Source organism: Drosophila rhopaloa, unplaced genomic scaffold (genome assembly GCF_018152115.1).
Source record: "Drosophila rhopaloa isolate 14029-0021.01 unplaced genomic scaffold, ASM1815211v1 contig_2, whole genome shotgun sequence".
Classification (NCBI taxonomy): domain Eukaryota; kingdom Metazoa; phylum Arthropoda; class Insecta; order Diptera; family Drosophilidae; genus Drosophila; species Drosophila rhopaloa.
Window position 1 is genome coordinate 5,311,555 of NW_025335083.1, and position 14,517 is coordinate 5,326,071.

General features: G+C 34.9%; 2 protein-coding genes across 2 annotated transcripts in view; both read right to left on the minus strand.

Annotated features, from left to right (window-relative positions):
• LOC108048455 (probable G-protein coupled receptor CG31760) overlaps positions 1 to 5,837 on the minus strand; it is a 35,792-nt gene extending 29,955 nt beyond the window's left edge. Inside the window, exons 1-2 of the mRNA XM_017129123.2 lie at positions 5,759 to 5,837; positions 2,440 to 2,661 (exon numbers count right to left, since the gene is read on the minus strand). The gene's annotated coding sequence lies outside the window, so the exon portion shown is untranslated. The remainder of the gene's footprint in view (positions 1 to 2,439; positions 2,662 to 5,758) is intronic.
• Positions 5,838 to 10,331: 4,494 nt separating this feature from the next.
• On the minus strand, positions 10,332 to 12,785 carry LOC108048454 (gustatory and pheromone receptor 33a). The gene is made up of 5 exons (XM_017129122.1): positions 12,719 to 12,785; positions 12,222 to 12,658; positions 11,386 to 11,787; positions 10,479 to 10,944; positions 10,332 to 10,418 (listed from the first exon to the last, which is right to left on the minus strand). The coding sequence occupies exons 1-5, from the start codon at positions 12,746 to 12,748 to the stop codon at positions 10,332 to 10,334; spliced, it is 1,422 nt and encodes a 473-aa protein (XP_016984611.1). The 5' UTR covers positions 12,749 to 12,785.
• Between the last annotated feature and the right edge of the window lie 1,732 nt (positions 12,786 to 14,517).

Genomic DNA, 14,517 nt, shown 5'->3' on the forward strand with positions numbered 1-14,517 from the left:
TGATAAAACTTTGTTAAAAGTCTTCTTTTTCTTCCAGGTAGCATATAAGTCGGAATTACCGGATCGACATACTATATCATAGGAACAATCGGGAAAAAGGGAAATAAAAATATTATTATGGTTAATTATGGATTTTCTTTTGCAAAAATCAGATGACTTAATTATATAGCTGCTGTAGGAACGATCAACACATTTTCCGTCAATTAATAGCTTTATTCTTTTAAAGCATCGAATTATAAAGTTTGTATTTGTATTTGTAAACTTATTTATTCAATGAAAAGACATAAACTGTTAAGAATTCCACAACTTCGCACTGTTTAATTTATTTGTTCCATGACAGGTCAATAATATTGTAATATCCCTTTGTCATTAGAGGAACACAATCGGCACATAATAAAGAAAGCTAACACAAGTCGTTTTCGCTGGAGTTGGAGGGTGCGAGTTGAGTGCTTCTGGACATGGTAACTAAATAAAATTTCATGGCACCATCAGGGAGTTACATTTGTTTAAATATCTATTAATTCCGTTGGTCATTAATATTTATTGTCACTGTCAGACGGAACCATGTGTGTTCTTTACCGATGAACATGTTTACTGCGAGGATAAAATCGGCCGGGAAATGAATTATCAGCTAATAAGCCTTAAGAACATAAGCAGACAAACATCTCAAATGCTCACAGACTCACGCCCATAAGTTCGTATACACATATGGCTTATGTGAGGTCTATTATTTCCCCATCTCTGTATATTTTGCATTCAGCTGCTGAATGAGCATTATCGTCAGACATCGAGTACTATGATTGATGTGGAAAAGCGAATGCAGGCAGACATATACTTAATCCAAGCAAACAAGGCTTTGTTTAATTATAACAAATGAAAGGGCTACGATTGGCTTGCAGAAATTAACGAGTCACAGCGGCTTTAGAAGCTGTTTTATTTTTTATTAACATGACTTGTGACTTCGCATGAATAAATTAGTTTAAGACAAAACCAAATAAATTAAAATAAATGACTTAAAAGTACATTCAAAGCCAATTTAAAAAAATAAACATTGCCATTTTAATAAAAATAAAAACAAAAAAAATGTATAAAAAGGAAAGTGCTTTAAAAGTGAAGGTTATTTAAAATGGAATATATATCTTTACTTGAACATATATACACTCATATAATTGATAATATCAGAATCAGGGAAGTTTGCCTGTGACCTTTAGTTCTAAACCCAATTTCCAAAACTTGATGTAACCTTGTTAGTTTCAACTTAAGTAATAATTTTCAATTAAAGCTGCCGCCTTTTTCATTTTGCTAGTGGGTCCAGCAGACAATACTTCAGTCCACTTTTGGCATTAGCAAATTATTCATAATTGATAGCAGGCAAAATGACTTTAATTCGATTAAAATGAAAATTATGTTATGTTATCCAATAGGAAAATAATCTTGTGGGCGAAAATTGGTTTATTGGATTTACCAAAATAAAGTGAATTATTTATATTAAATATTATTGCATCAATTTGGTTGCAACGGATAATATGGAATGCGGTAAATTTGGAATCACCATAAAGAAACACATTGAATGTTTGATTTTAGGAGTGATTATGCGGATTATAAATATGCAAAATTATACTAGATGTGGAAACTGAGGTTCAATACCTTCTCCAGGGTCAGAGCCCTGAATATTTAGATAGCAGACATGGGCAGGAGTGGACTTTTTTTATTTTAGTCTCAAGGGGAAAAAAAGGGTGAACGAACAGTCAAATACATGCACACAAGACCGCTGGCATATATCAATATTTATGCAAAGAATTTGTATTATACTTTCCCGTCAAGCCTAAGCCTTAAAGTCATTTAATTTTATTACACTTTGCGGACTTTAAGAAACCAACGAGCGGTTAAAAGGTCTCCTCCTCTTTTGCAACCCCAAAAACTCATCGGGTAAATAATTTAACGAATTCAATTATGTACAATAATTTGGCATATACTCCATCCAAATTGTATACACTTGTGTACATAAAGGCCTGGGCTAAATTTAAATCTCTTGAGGGGAGCACCGCACCCGGGTGGTTGAGGCTCTCATTTTGCTAATACATTTGATGAAATGGAATATCTATGCCATACTTTGGGGAGCTGCTTGATGTTGTTGAATGAATTATGAAAATTGGTTAGTTGTGTATTTCTATGAATTTGAGAAAAGGTTGTGGGCTATGTGCCAATTGAGAAATTTAATATGAAAACGCAGTGTGAATTAATTTCATAAATAAACACACAATAATTAAATATTTATAAAGTTTTCCCAGCTCATTGCGAAATATAATTAGCGTTAATATTTTCTTCCTAATTACCATTTGTTATAAAAACATAGGGAAAGATTGGTCTGGTTCATTGATTGCATAAAAAAATGTATCTCACAAAAACTCATCACTTTTCCTATTTTCATCAACTTACCTCCTTTACTCGAATCTCAATTCATGACTCTGACGTTTCCTTGCCTTTTTCAAAGTCAAAGACAGCTTTTCTTCCTTTATATTGTTTCGTATCGCTTTATTTATTTCTTTTCTTTGTATTAGTTATCACTGATTTTGTTATTTTCACTTTATTATATTCTTCCACTTTAACGTTTTTTTTTATTGTCTGGTGTTATTCAATTGGGTGTGGAGCTGCTTACTTCTATGTGTACACAAATATTTAAATACATTTTAGAAATGGTATTTGCCATTGTCAGCCTTTTAAATGTGCGTGGGCGTAGATTTGGCTCGTTATTGTTGAAATTGGCCTTATTTCAAGTTATGCTTTGTTTGCTTATTGAGTTTATGCGTAATTTGTGCTGAGTTTATTATTGGCTTTATATTTACAAAAGTGTAGCAAATATTTGTGGATGGTGTTTTAGAGAGCAAATTTATAACTTTTATGTAATCGAAGCTTTTGCAATAAAAAACTTTTAATTCTCTGGCTAATAGGAAGATAGCATTCCAAATATTTTTCAAGGGAAAATTCACATTTGAAATTAGAATGCAGATATATATTACATTGAGTTGTTTAATCCTTACATTTAGAACAAAATTAAACATCAAGGACTAGTTTCCTAAGCCCCTTTTAGTTTAAAGCAACTGGTATTGACAGGGTCTAGAACATTGTTAATAGTCCTAAAAATAAATAGTCAAAAACAGAATAAAAGCACTTTAACCTGGGCTATTAGCATTTGGACTATATAGTATCTAGAAAAGATCGCCTAGTACGGAAAATGCAAGTTTAAGTATAGTAAAAATGCAACAATAATTCGACTAGCTATCATCAAACTACACAGGGTCTAGACTATTTTGAATAGTTAAGAACTAGTAACACAGCAACTGGGCTTTGACTCATTACATCCGGACCTAGAAATTTGACATAAAGTGATTTCGCTTTTAAAATTGTTAATAGAAAATCATGAAATGATATTGGGGCATTATACATTGGGAAAATAACAAGTTTCAATCCCAAGACCAATAGCAATATATTTTCTATTTATTTTTCTTGATTTAGTTTTCTGTTCAAGTTGGTAAGAAGCTGAGAAAAGCAGTTTGATTGAAAACATTTCCCTTCTAAATTTTTGATCGGTCCTCGTGCATAATCGAATGTGTTGCGAGAATGGATCCACCGGATAGTTCTTCTACGAATTGAAAGTCACAAAACAGGCCACTTAGTCGAATAAAATTAATTTAGTATTTTTGCATTTTTATTTCCAATGTATCTTATTTTCTTGTAAAAGCATTAAATGGAATTCCTCAAAGTTTTCTTTCACATGTAAAATGGACCTCATTCTAACTGGCGCTCATGACTTATGACTAAGCTTTTGCATTCAAGTATTCATAGTTAAAAGTGACCAATTTTGCTTACAAATTCCTAACTCTGTCCTGCAAAATATCACATTATTGCACTTCACTCAGTAGTTTGCAATTAATTGCGAACTTTGTGCCTGTGGCATTTACCAACTAACCATCAGTGGAGCCGTGCACATATTATCGTTAATAATGAATAGAACTGAAAGTTTCGTGCAGCCGACAAGGACAGCAGAGAAAAGTTAAAGAAAAACTTTCTGATAGAGCAAAAACTTTTAAATACACTCAAATTTTGCCAGTGGCAAGACGCGCGCGGGGGATTCATTTGCTGGATAGTACTTTGTGAATTGCCAACAGCTGAGTTGATATATTTATGATTATACATATATTAGCCATGAACAGTCGCTTATTAAAAACTTAATTGAAGCTGCCTAGGAACCTGTTGCCGCCTCATTAAGGCGAAAATTTCCATCGGTTTGCCCGTCGGCAGCAAAGTTAATTACAATATTTCATTGGCACGGCAATGGCGTGGGTGTGATGTAAATTTTATATCTCAACAAATTGCCAACAGCGCATTAAACGCAATAAGACAAAAAATAAAAATAACACTGAGGAAGAAATGGAACAAAAATGCTAAGCAATTTGTAGTAAATAAAAAGCGGAATGCTGAAATGGAGCCCAAATACGCAACTCAAACAGGAAGAAAACTTTTCACGCCCCCACAACAAACATCCCTATATAGGTGCATGTGTATGTGTATACACTCACACAGGACCAATCCACGCAGATGGGGCCAATACATTGACGGGGAAGACGGGGGACTTTGATTTTCATGACCAAGTGAAAGCGAGACATGAGAATAAGATGGAGAAATGCTGGAGAAACCAGTAAAAACACTTTCTATTCTTTGGCATGCAGAAGGTTGAATGCTCTTAAAGTAGTGAAGTTGAAAAAGGGAAAAGTTGCAAGGACTCCTGCAGCAATAAAAGCAAAATCTATGCCAAATTAATTAAAGATAAACAATAAGAGGAGATGGCTCTACCAAGAAAATATATTTAGTCTTCAAAAAGAAACTCCACCTAAGGAATAATGCAATTTATTAAGGACTGTCACAAATAAAAATTATAAACTATAAAACAATCGTACTGATTCCTAAAATTTATTAAAATAGGTATTTCAGAATTTGACAGTTTAACAATAGGCATGACAATTGAGTTAAATAAAAGAGTGGGAATATTTCTGGAATCTCGTTTTTCAAATGGTCAAGACCAAAAAGCGATTGAAATTTCTAAAAAAACTAAACTATAGTTTCTATAGAAAAACTAAATGTAATTTAAAATAACATATTCCTTACTTTTTTTTTATTTAGTTACACACTAATTTAATTAAGAAATTTATTTATTTATTGAACATTTGAGTACGGAAAACTAAAAAAATGGTCGAATTTTATGCCGCACCAGTGATCCTAGACTTTTTTGCAAGGCTTGCGAAATTCTCGCGTTTGCCGATGAGCCCCAAATACAACCTGTAAATTAAAGTCAGGGGCAGACACAGCATTCCTGTCTAGGTGGACTTATGTATTTCTTATTTTTCCTGCCGTTTTACTTCTTGTTTTTTTTGGGCAGACGCCCACACGGCGCCAAACTGCGCAGTCTGCTCTGCTTGATTATTCAACAGAGTTCGCATCAAAACAGTTATTTTTTATTAGGTTCTTATTTAATATTTACACTTGCTCAGAGTGTTTTTTTTTATTTTTTAAAACCTTTATTACTGTTTTTATAGTTTTTTTTGGTTTAAGTTTAAAAATGAATGAACATTTAATTTTGAGGTAATTTGATTATGGTTTCTTCAGCTCTGAAACATTTTTTTTTTAAAGCGACCGCACAAACTCTCGTTTTCTTTTACAACAACACGGGCCACTGGGGCTACAACACCCACACACTCACACTCGCACACATAGGCCCTCTTTGAAGGATGTGGTGTACCGTTATTCCGCTGAGGCACAACCGACTCACTCGAAACTCCGCCACGAACTGTTCCGTTATCCGTGGCTCCTGCTGAAGGAAAAGTTCGCCTCGTGCTTTTCCGCTCTCTCGCCCTCTCTTTACCTCCCGGCGGCCCTCTCTCCCACTCGACTGTTATCAGTTAGATTTGATTTCGCCACGCAGTCCTCGCACAATTTGCCTTCGCTTGGCCAAGGGTGAATGCGTTCTCAAGGATGTTGCCAAATTCACCACACTTGTCGCTCGGCCCTCTCTCTTGCTCTTTTTTGCTATTACCTCTCTCTCTCGGGCGTTGCTGTCTCGCTCGGACAGACACCTGTAGTGTGAAAGCTTTCGACTTGTGTCAGTGTTGTCATGCTAATGTCAAAAATTTGAATACATCAATTTACATCCTTAATCCATGAATGATGCATATAGATAATATTAAATACAGCAATATTTCTATTGTAATAAAATGTTTTCATTGATTTTTAAAAATACCCTTAGTTTACTTTTTAAATTAAATTATATTTTGAAGTTAATTTATTATACAAAACGTATTTATATTTTTTACTTAAGTGTATTTAATTGGAAGACATAGTTATCATTAATTATAAAGCGAGGGTATCATCTTTAGAGGTCCCTTTTCTTATCATTTTTCATTTTGTATAATAAACTTTTAAATAAAGAAATCGTTTCTATTTTTTAGTCGTTAGCAACAATATACTGCTATTAACTTAATATTATTTTATTTATACAATTTCATTTGTTTGCGTATAGACTATTTTGGTGAAAACCTAAGTATTCCTTAAGGAACACTTAATAAAAATAACATTTTTATACTCCAAGTTGACCCAATCCAATGTCACCTATTGAAATTCCCATTCAACCGCAATCATTAGTGAACTACCAAAGGAAATATGTTTTACGTAGGTAGATATAGAAACTAACCCCAAACGATTTATAAATAAAACTCGCATTCATTTAACACACTCGAATCGTGGACCCACTGGGAGGTCGTTTTATGAACTCTTTCCCCCGAAAAACCATTACATTTTTAGCCTCAATTACTCAAACAACAGCAACAACCTGTTGGCATTTGTCTGCTCGTGCTCACTCCTTTTCTGCCCCCGTATGTTTCCTGCACAGACACTGCATCAAGCCTTTCAGTACAAAATTTGCTCCCGTCTAAATGAACCTTTAAAAGTGCTCTGACATTTCGCATTGCCTTGCAGGGGTCGCTTGGCTGATGCTAAGCTCTTCACTGGAAAAATACCCACTCGAGATTGCCACTTAAAAAAAGGAGAAAAGGTTTAACTAAGAACAAACAGATGATCGACCTGAGGGTGCATCCTTATTTAACAAAGGCTTCAAATTTATATTGAATAATTTCATTTAATTGTTATAATTCTGGTTTTGATTATTGTTATATTTGGGCTATAAGAAAGATATAAAACACCTTTTAGCAACATTTTGCTTTATTGAAGAACTAAAATTCTCTTAACAGGTCCTAAACTCTTTACATTTAGAGGAATATGCATTAACATTGTAGGGCCAGAATAGCTTTATTTTCGTTGATTATACAAAACAAGGAATGGAAATATTTTATGACTCACGATATTCTTGCATATTTAGTTTATTAGCTTAAATTATTATATACTTTCCAATAATTTATTTTATATTATTTTATAAAGTTCAGTTCTGACTCAAAAATAAGTTTTTTTAAAATCTGGTTTCCAGTGTGTTATCGTACCGTTCTTATTTATTCATTTGAAAAGCAAACCATTTTGGCTTTAACCTACTCTGGTTTTGACCTCTCTTACCCTAACCCTCTGACCCCTTGTATCTAGCCTTATCCCTAGATAGTCTGGAGCAACAGTTGACGTAATTTGCAGGTAATATGTGTGTTGCCTGTTGCTTCTGTTTCCAGCCATTTGTGTGACCAGGACAACCACATTTCATCCCCTGCCTCCCCAGGTCCCTGTGGCCCTTTATTTATTTCTCCTTCATGCAGGGCTCGTGTGCAAACGAGCCAATCGAGCCACATATTGATTTACGTGTTCAGGATGTGTTCTGGGAGTCATTGAATCCAAGCAGATAGAAAAAATACACGTGTAGTATAGATTTTAATTAGAGAACTTACTGTCACTAGTAAAGATGTAAAAGATATACAAAATATTCACACAATATTTCAGTGGTCATTTTAATACAAAACAAGAAAGGAAAGCTAACTTCGGGCGGAGCCGAAGTTGAAATACCCTTGCAGAATATTCTGCAAATTATATTCTCCAAAATCATTCATAATGCATTCTTAATACTCATAAAAAATCGCAACTTCCTAACTTTAAAAGCACCAAAGTTATATCATTTCCAATCGTTCAGTTATATGGCAGCTATAGAATATAGTCGGCCGATCCTTATGAAATTTGATATGTCGGATTGATTAGGCAAAAATAAAACCCATAGAAAATCCCAACTTCCTAACTTAACAAACACCAAAGTTATGGCATTTCCGATCAATCAGTTATATGGCAGCTATAAGATATAGTCGGCCGATCCTTATGAAATTTGGTAGGTCGGATTAATTGGCCAAATATAAAACCCATAGAAAATCCCAACTTCCTAACTTTACAAACACCAAAGTTATGGCATTTCCGATCAATCAGTTATATGGCAGCTATAAGATATAGTCGGCCGATCCTTATGAAATTTGGTACGTCGGATTGATTGGCCAAATATAAAACCCATAGAAAGTCCCAACTTCCTAACTTAACAAACAGCAGAGTTATGGCATTTCCGATCAATCAGTTATATGGCAGCTATAGGATATAGTCGGCCGATCCCGGCCGTTCCGACTTATATACTGCGTGCAAAGGAAAGAAGGGTGTGTGCAAAGTTTCAATTCGATATCTTTAAAACTGAGAGACTAGTTCGCGTAGAAACAGACAGACGGACAGACAGACGGACAGACGGACAGACGGACAGACGGACAGACGGACATGGCTATATCAACTCAGGAGGTGATCCTGATCAAGAATATATATACTTTATAGGGTCGGAGATGTCTCCTTCACTGCGTTGCACACTTTTGACCAAAATTATAATACCCTCTGCAAGGGTATAAAAACAGTATTTTAATATTTTGTTGAGGTGATAAAAATCATGTTTTCCATTTAAAATTTAATAATATAAAAGATACTGAATGTTACAAAGAAGACGCCCATGGTAATTAAATCAAAACAATATAAGATAGATATATTAGAATTAATAATTTTAGGAATTCTCAATGGAAACCTTATATTAACTAAGTTTACAAACTAAAAATGTAGTTTCAGTGCAGTAATAAATTGTGTAATGTGAGACACGCAGTGTGTCCAGCTGGGAAAATGTGTAACAAAAAGAGACGGAAAGTGTGACAAAAAAATCAATTAAATTGGATACTCTTTGCATATAATGTGCAATTAATCGTGTTTCCCTGCTACTCTTCGGTGGTCAATTTGCCTTCTTTTTCGTGAAAATATATTGAGCCAAACCGAAATGCAATATACAAACTAACCTCATTCCTGTTGAAAAATTTGCATAATAAAGAGGGAGGAGAAACATATTTCTGCACACATTTCCGCTGCACTAAATGTGATTGAAAGCGGAAATTGCTTCATGTTCTTTTTTCTCCTGCCGAGCATCCTTTCTCGTCCCCGTTTTCAATTTTCCCCCCATTTCTGGCTTCCGTTTGATGGCCGCAAACTGTGGACCTGGGTGCGGAAAAGAGGCCCTGACTGATGACTGGCAAATCGGGTTTTCAATTGACATTTGACAGAAATTGCGTTAGTAACCTCTGGTGCCAACCTTCGCCCCATTTGGGCTTCCTTCATGGGGAGCCCAAAGTGTTGGCTGATGCGATTATCACGGAGCCCAACAGAAGCCTTCGTTCTCTTGTGGATTTATTCTGCAGTTCGTTTCGGGTACTCTGAGAAATTGTCTTTGGTTGAGTGATTTATGAGGCAATGTTTGCCCAATAAATGTCGAAAGTGGCTCACAGATTTATGAGGTGTCTCTATAATTACTCAGTTTAAAATGACATAATATAATAAATAGCGGAATATTTAAGAGATGCCGGTTTTTATAAATACATTATTTTATTAGTTTCTTCCTTGCTATAATATTCCTACAATCATTTCGGGATAATGCAAGTTTAAATTAAATAAATTGAATTAACATGATCTTCTTACCTTCAAAACAAAAACTATTGGTAAATATATATTAAAAATACCATTTGCAATTTTATTAAAAACTGTAGCAATCTTTTTGAGCATGTGTACATGTATACATAGATAAATTTACTAAACGTGATAATAACAATAATATATATTTTATGTTTAAAAATCATTGATTTCTTATTTCCTATTTTAATAGAGTGTTTTCTGGCCGACTTTAGAGGCACACAATATTTTTTCACAGATTGTTGCATAAAAATGAGATATTATAAGTGATAAAAAGTTAAATTAAAAAATCTGGTAATTGGGTTTGAAGGGACCTTTTACGACATCAGTCCCTCGTTGCGCAAAATTGCAGTCATGTCAAATTGCAGCAAGACAATCAAATATGATGTGGCTGCACTGACAGTCTGAAAAATTAAATTAATGAATATACCGTAAATAAAATTAATTACGAACACAAAACTCACCGAGAATATAAAAGTGTAATCCAGAGCAAAAAGTCCAATTCCATTGAACTGAAAAAAACCCTCCCAGTGAAGAAACTGCAGTGTAAACGATTTCATTTTGTTGTAAAATAGATCGTTGCTGAGCATAAAGGCCGGTTTCTTCTGCATAATCTCGTGGACTATCATCGCCGATTGCTTCGAGTGATTATTGGCATTGCAGCACAGTCGAAGCACGATATATGCCACAACCATTGTGGTAAAACTCCAAATCACATACAAATAGGTCATATAATCCAGCAGCCGACTCTTTCCGCTGACTATAAAGTTGACTTTGGTCTCCAGGAAAATGCCGAAAATGCTCACCACAAAACAGGCCGCCATATAGGGTACGCACTGTGGTCCAAACTCGCCATTTGTAATCACGCTGAGCGACAGGATTTTGTCGTGCAGCTTGAAGAGGTCCGGTAAATTGGCCTCCGAGGTATTTCTAATTTGAAACAAATTAGTTTAAGTATTTATGAAATTGTAATAATCTTTTAACAATTGCCTTCCTTATATTAATCAAATGTTTTTTTGAAAACCTACGATTGTAGATGGCGTGACTTGTATCTAAATAAAATAATATTATGTTCAAAATTAATTTACTAAAATGGACATTAAACATTAAATTTATCGTTTTTTTAAACTGAACATGTAAATCCTTTTTTAAATAGTTTTATAGCTCTTTGATTTAATCTCGACTAAAATAAAAAATCCATTCAAATAACTAAAAAATGGTTAATAAATATCTCTAGTTTTCGTTTCATTTAAATGCCCTTTTCAGCATTAAACAAAATACGAAAAAAATGAGGTAACCAAACAACGGTTGTAAGCATTAATCAAACGTTTTTGTTGTGAAACCTTAGCCGTCAAATCGTTTTACCCTCACCCTGTATTTTCGGCAATGGTTGCATTGTCATAATCAAAATCATCCTCATCCTCGTCGTTGCTGGTGTCCATTTCGTCCTCATCCGTCTTTTGTTGGCCCACTTGGCGTTTCATTTCGCCAGCCAACTTGAGCTCATTGCCAAACATCGTCCTGCCGTCCATGGACGTAATCGGCGTTATGGTCTTCCGCTCCTTTTTGCCCTCGCTCTCGATATCGAACACGGTGAGGGGGGCGTGGCGGTGGCGCGCCTCCTGGTTAATCTTCTCGAACAGCGTGTTAATCTGCTCGAAGCGCTGCGAAATGACCGACACATGATAGATGAACTCGCCCTGGATGATGCTGCCGGCCAAGTACGGGAAACTGGACACCATGAACGGAATGAAGGCGAAGTTGCCAAAGGTGCTGTTGGCGGCAAATCCGAAAAATATTTGGCTAAGATTAGTGAGCTGTAAAATTTAATTGGCGATGGCAGGTAACTGGACGACTGGAGTTGTACAATAACACCATTAATTGCATATCGATTAGTGATAGTGCATATTTAAATCGAATAGGTCCAAGCCCTTACAAATACATAGGTCATTTAGGAAGTGAAATAATTTATAAAGGTGTCTAAAAGTATGCAATAAAAAGGATACATCGGACTTTCGGGTTAAAACTATATTATATATTGTGTACTGCATACTTTTAGACTTGTTTTTAAGTGATTTCAAAAACTATTGAATTCTGTAAAGCTTAGCTTAAAGTTTGATCAACAATTAATTTTTTTAATAACACTCCACTGAAGGTGTTCATTTTTTGGATATACAGATTAAATATTTCCAAACATGAGTACTCACAGATATAGCGATCTGACGTCATAGTACAGGGCAAAGGTAAAAACACAGAATAGGAAGAGCCAGGTGAAGTGGTAGGCCACACTGTGCTTAACTGCGGTGACCTTCACCTTGTCCATCTCCGCCACCCGCTGACATTTCTGGACCTCAGCATCAATGGCACTCAATCGCTCGTCGAACTGCCGAAAGAAATCCTTGCGACGGTAAAGACTCATCAGAGTGATTGTGAGATATAGAAAGGCTCCCAGGTGCATGAAGAGGTGGTTGCTCAATTTGCAAACACTATTGCACGCGTCCAAGAAACAGAGCCCAAACACATGACTCAGGTTAATCAGAAGGTAGCAAGCCACATAAAAAACAGGCACAATATACATCAAGGCATAGTCGACAATAAAATTGGTTTCCGATTGCTGGCGATTCAGTGGTATTAGTCCAATGACCTGTAATATAAGCCAGTCGTTTAGTCTTATGAACTACATATGTTTTATATTTATTTTTACCATTGAAAACCAATTCATAATTTGAATCATTTGGCTGGCTTTATTTTTCACTCCGTTATTTGGTAACCTTTCCCTTTAAGTTCTCTGTTTGTACTGGTCGGAAATAGCTCAAAAAGGGTTAGCATTTACCTTATGTACTTACTCGATTGTTGGCATAATGAAAACGCTTATACGCAGTGGATAATGCGCATATGTTTAAGATAAATATCTTCATAGGGGAGCCTAAAATGCTTTTAGCTTATTAAATGTGAACCGCACAGTGCACCATTAGAAATTATTGAGTGGGAAAAAGAAGTTGGTGAAGTGAATATTATTTTACTTTCAAAATAATATTATAAGATTTCTTGCTTGCATAAAAAAATTTTATAACATTTTTTTATTAATGTTTGTACTCTCAAACCACGGAAATCAAAAGTGATTTAATAAAAGTTATTTTTAATGCTGTTTAAAAAATGTTTTATAAACTATAACATTATTTCGTTTTTGTGTTTATGAAAATTAAACTTTAGTTTTGTTTTTAATATAATTGAAGATAAAGCTAATGAAAACATTAAAAACATTTTTTTGAGTGCTATAATTATTGATCCACTATTTTATTGGTTAATAATGTTGTTGGTTGGTTTGCACTGAAAGTTTTTTGTCCCAAAATAAATGTCAATTCTTGTAAATGTAGCTTAAGGCTAATACTAATTTTTTAATTGGCTGGATTGCTATTTTATAATTAAAAGCATTATTCGTTTAGCTTACCTCATGCACAAATTAAATTATCTGAAAGCCCTGTATTTTCATAATCATTATTAATTTATATTGATATTGCCATGTGCAAATTCCCAGGATATTTACACACACTTCTACCATCCCTTCACTTTCCTGTCTTTTGTGTTTTGTTATAGAAATTTAATAATTTCCACATATTTTCACCGTATTTTACCTGCTAATTAAACAATTATAAGTTAGTGCCGCCTAACACTAAATTAACAACTAAGACAACTAAGACAACACCGACAACAGCATTTCCCCTTCCTTTCTCCTTAACCCTCGAGATGCCAACTAGCTAAGACGTTTCTCGCCTAAGAAAACCAATTAAAAGCAAAGCCCTTCCTGGCAGCAATAACTGGCGACAAGGGACGCAGAGGCGGGGGAATGTGGGCCAAAACCATGAGATGATAAAATGCAAATTTCCCCTGAGTTGGGCATTGAACAGGGGGTGGGGCTGGGGCGAGGGGACCTACAACAGTTACAACTAACACAACTAAAACAAGATGGAAATGGCAACGTGTAAGGTGTTTGCCGCCTGCTGAATGCCTTTTGGCCCTCTTAGTTAATAATTGAGTTTGCATCGGAGGCACGCACCAACCAACATTCACGCACACGCACTCACACATATTTAGCAAGGGACTCGGCTAAGAAAGGGAATCGAAAGGCGAGGAAAGGAAAAGGAAAGAACAAACGTCCTTTGCATCTTACTTATGCTCATGCACGCCCTATGGACCACAGAATCGGAGGGAGGGATAAATTCTAGGGATGGAAAAATCATTGGCAAGCTACTCTAGCCATCAATTACTTATAAGCTCACTAATTTGTAAAATATTAAATAATCGATCCAATCAATCTATACTTAACTTTGTAACCAATAGTGAAATCAAATATTTTTTCACCAGTTTAAGTTTGAAAAGTTGATATTCGGATCATGACTTAACCTCAACAAGTTTCGCTTGTCTTTTTTGATTATTTTTGTTATTTTAAACTTATTTGGCAATTATTTTAAGATTTTTATCTTATCTCAGTTCTTATACAAA

What these genes read in the sequence shown, in the direction of transcription:
- LOC108048454 (XM_017129122.1), bottom strand. Translation starts at nt 12,748, where the DNA reads ATGATTCAAATTATGAATTGGTTTTCAATG. An exon ending in ACCATTGCCGAAAATACAGG is followed by an intron (nt 10,945 to 11,385) that starts GTGAGGGTAAAA and finishes GTTTCAAATTAG; the next exon opens with AAATACCTCGGAGGCCAATT. An exon ending in ATTACACTTTTATATTCTCG is followed by an intron (nt 10,419 to 10,478) that starts GTGAGTTTTGTG and finishes TTAATTTTTCAG; the next exon opens with ACTGTCAGTGCAGCCACATC.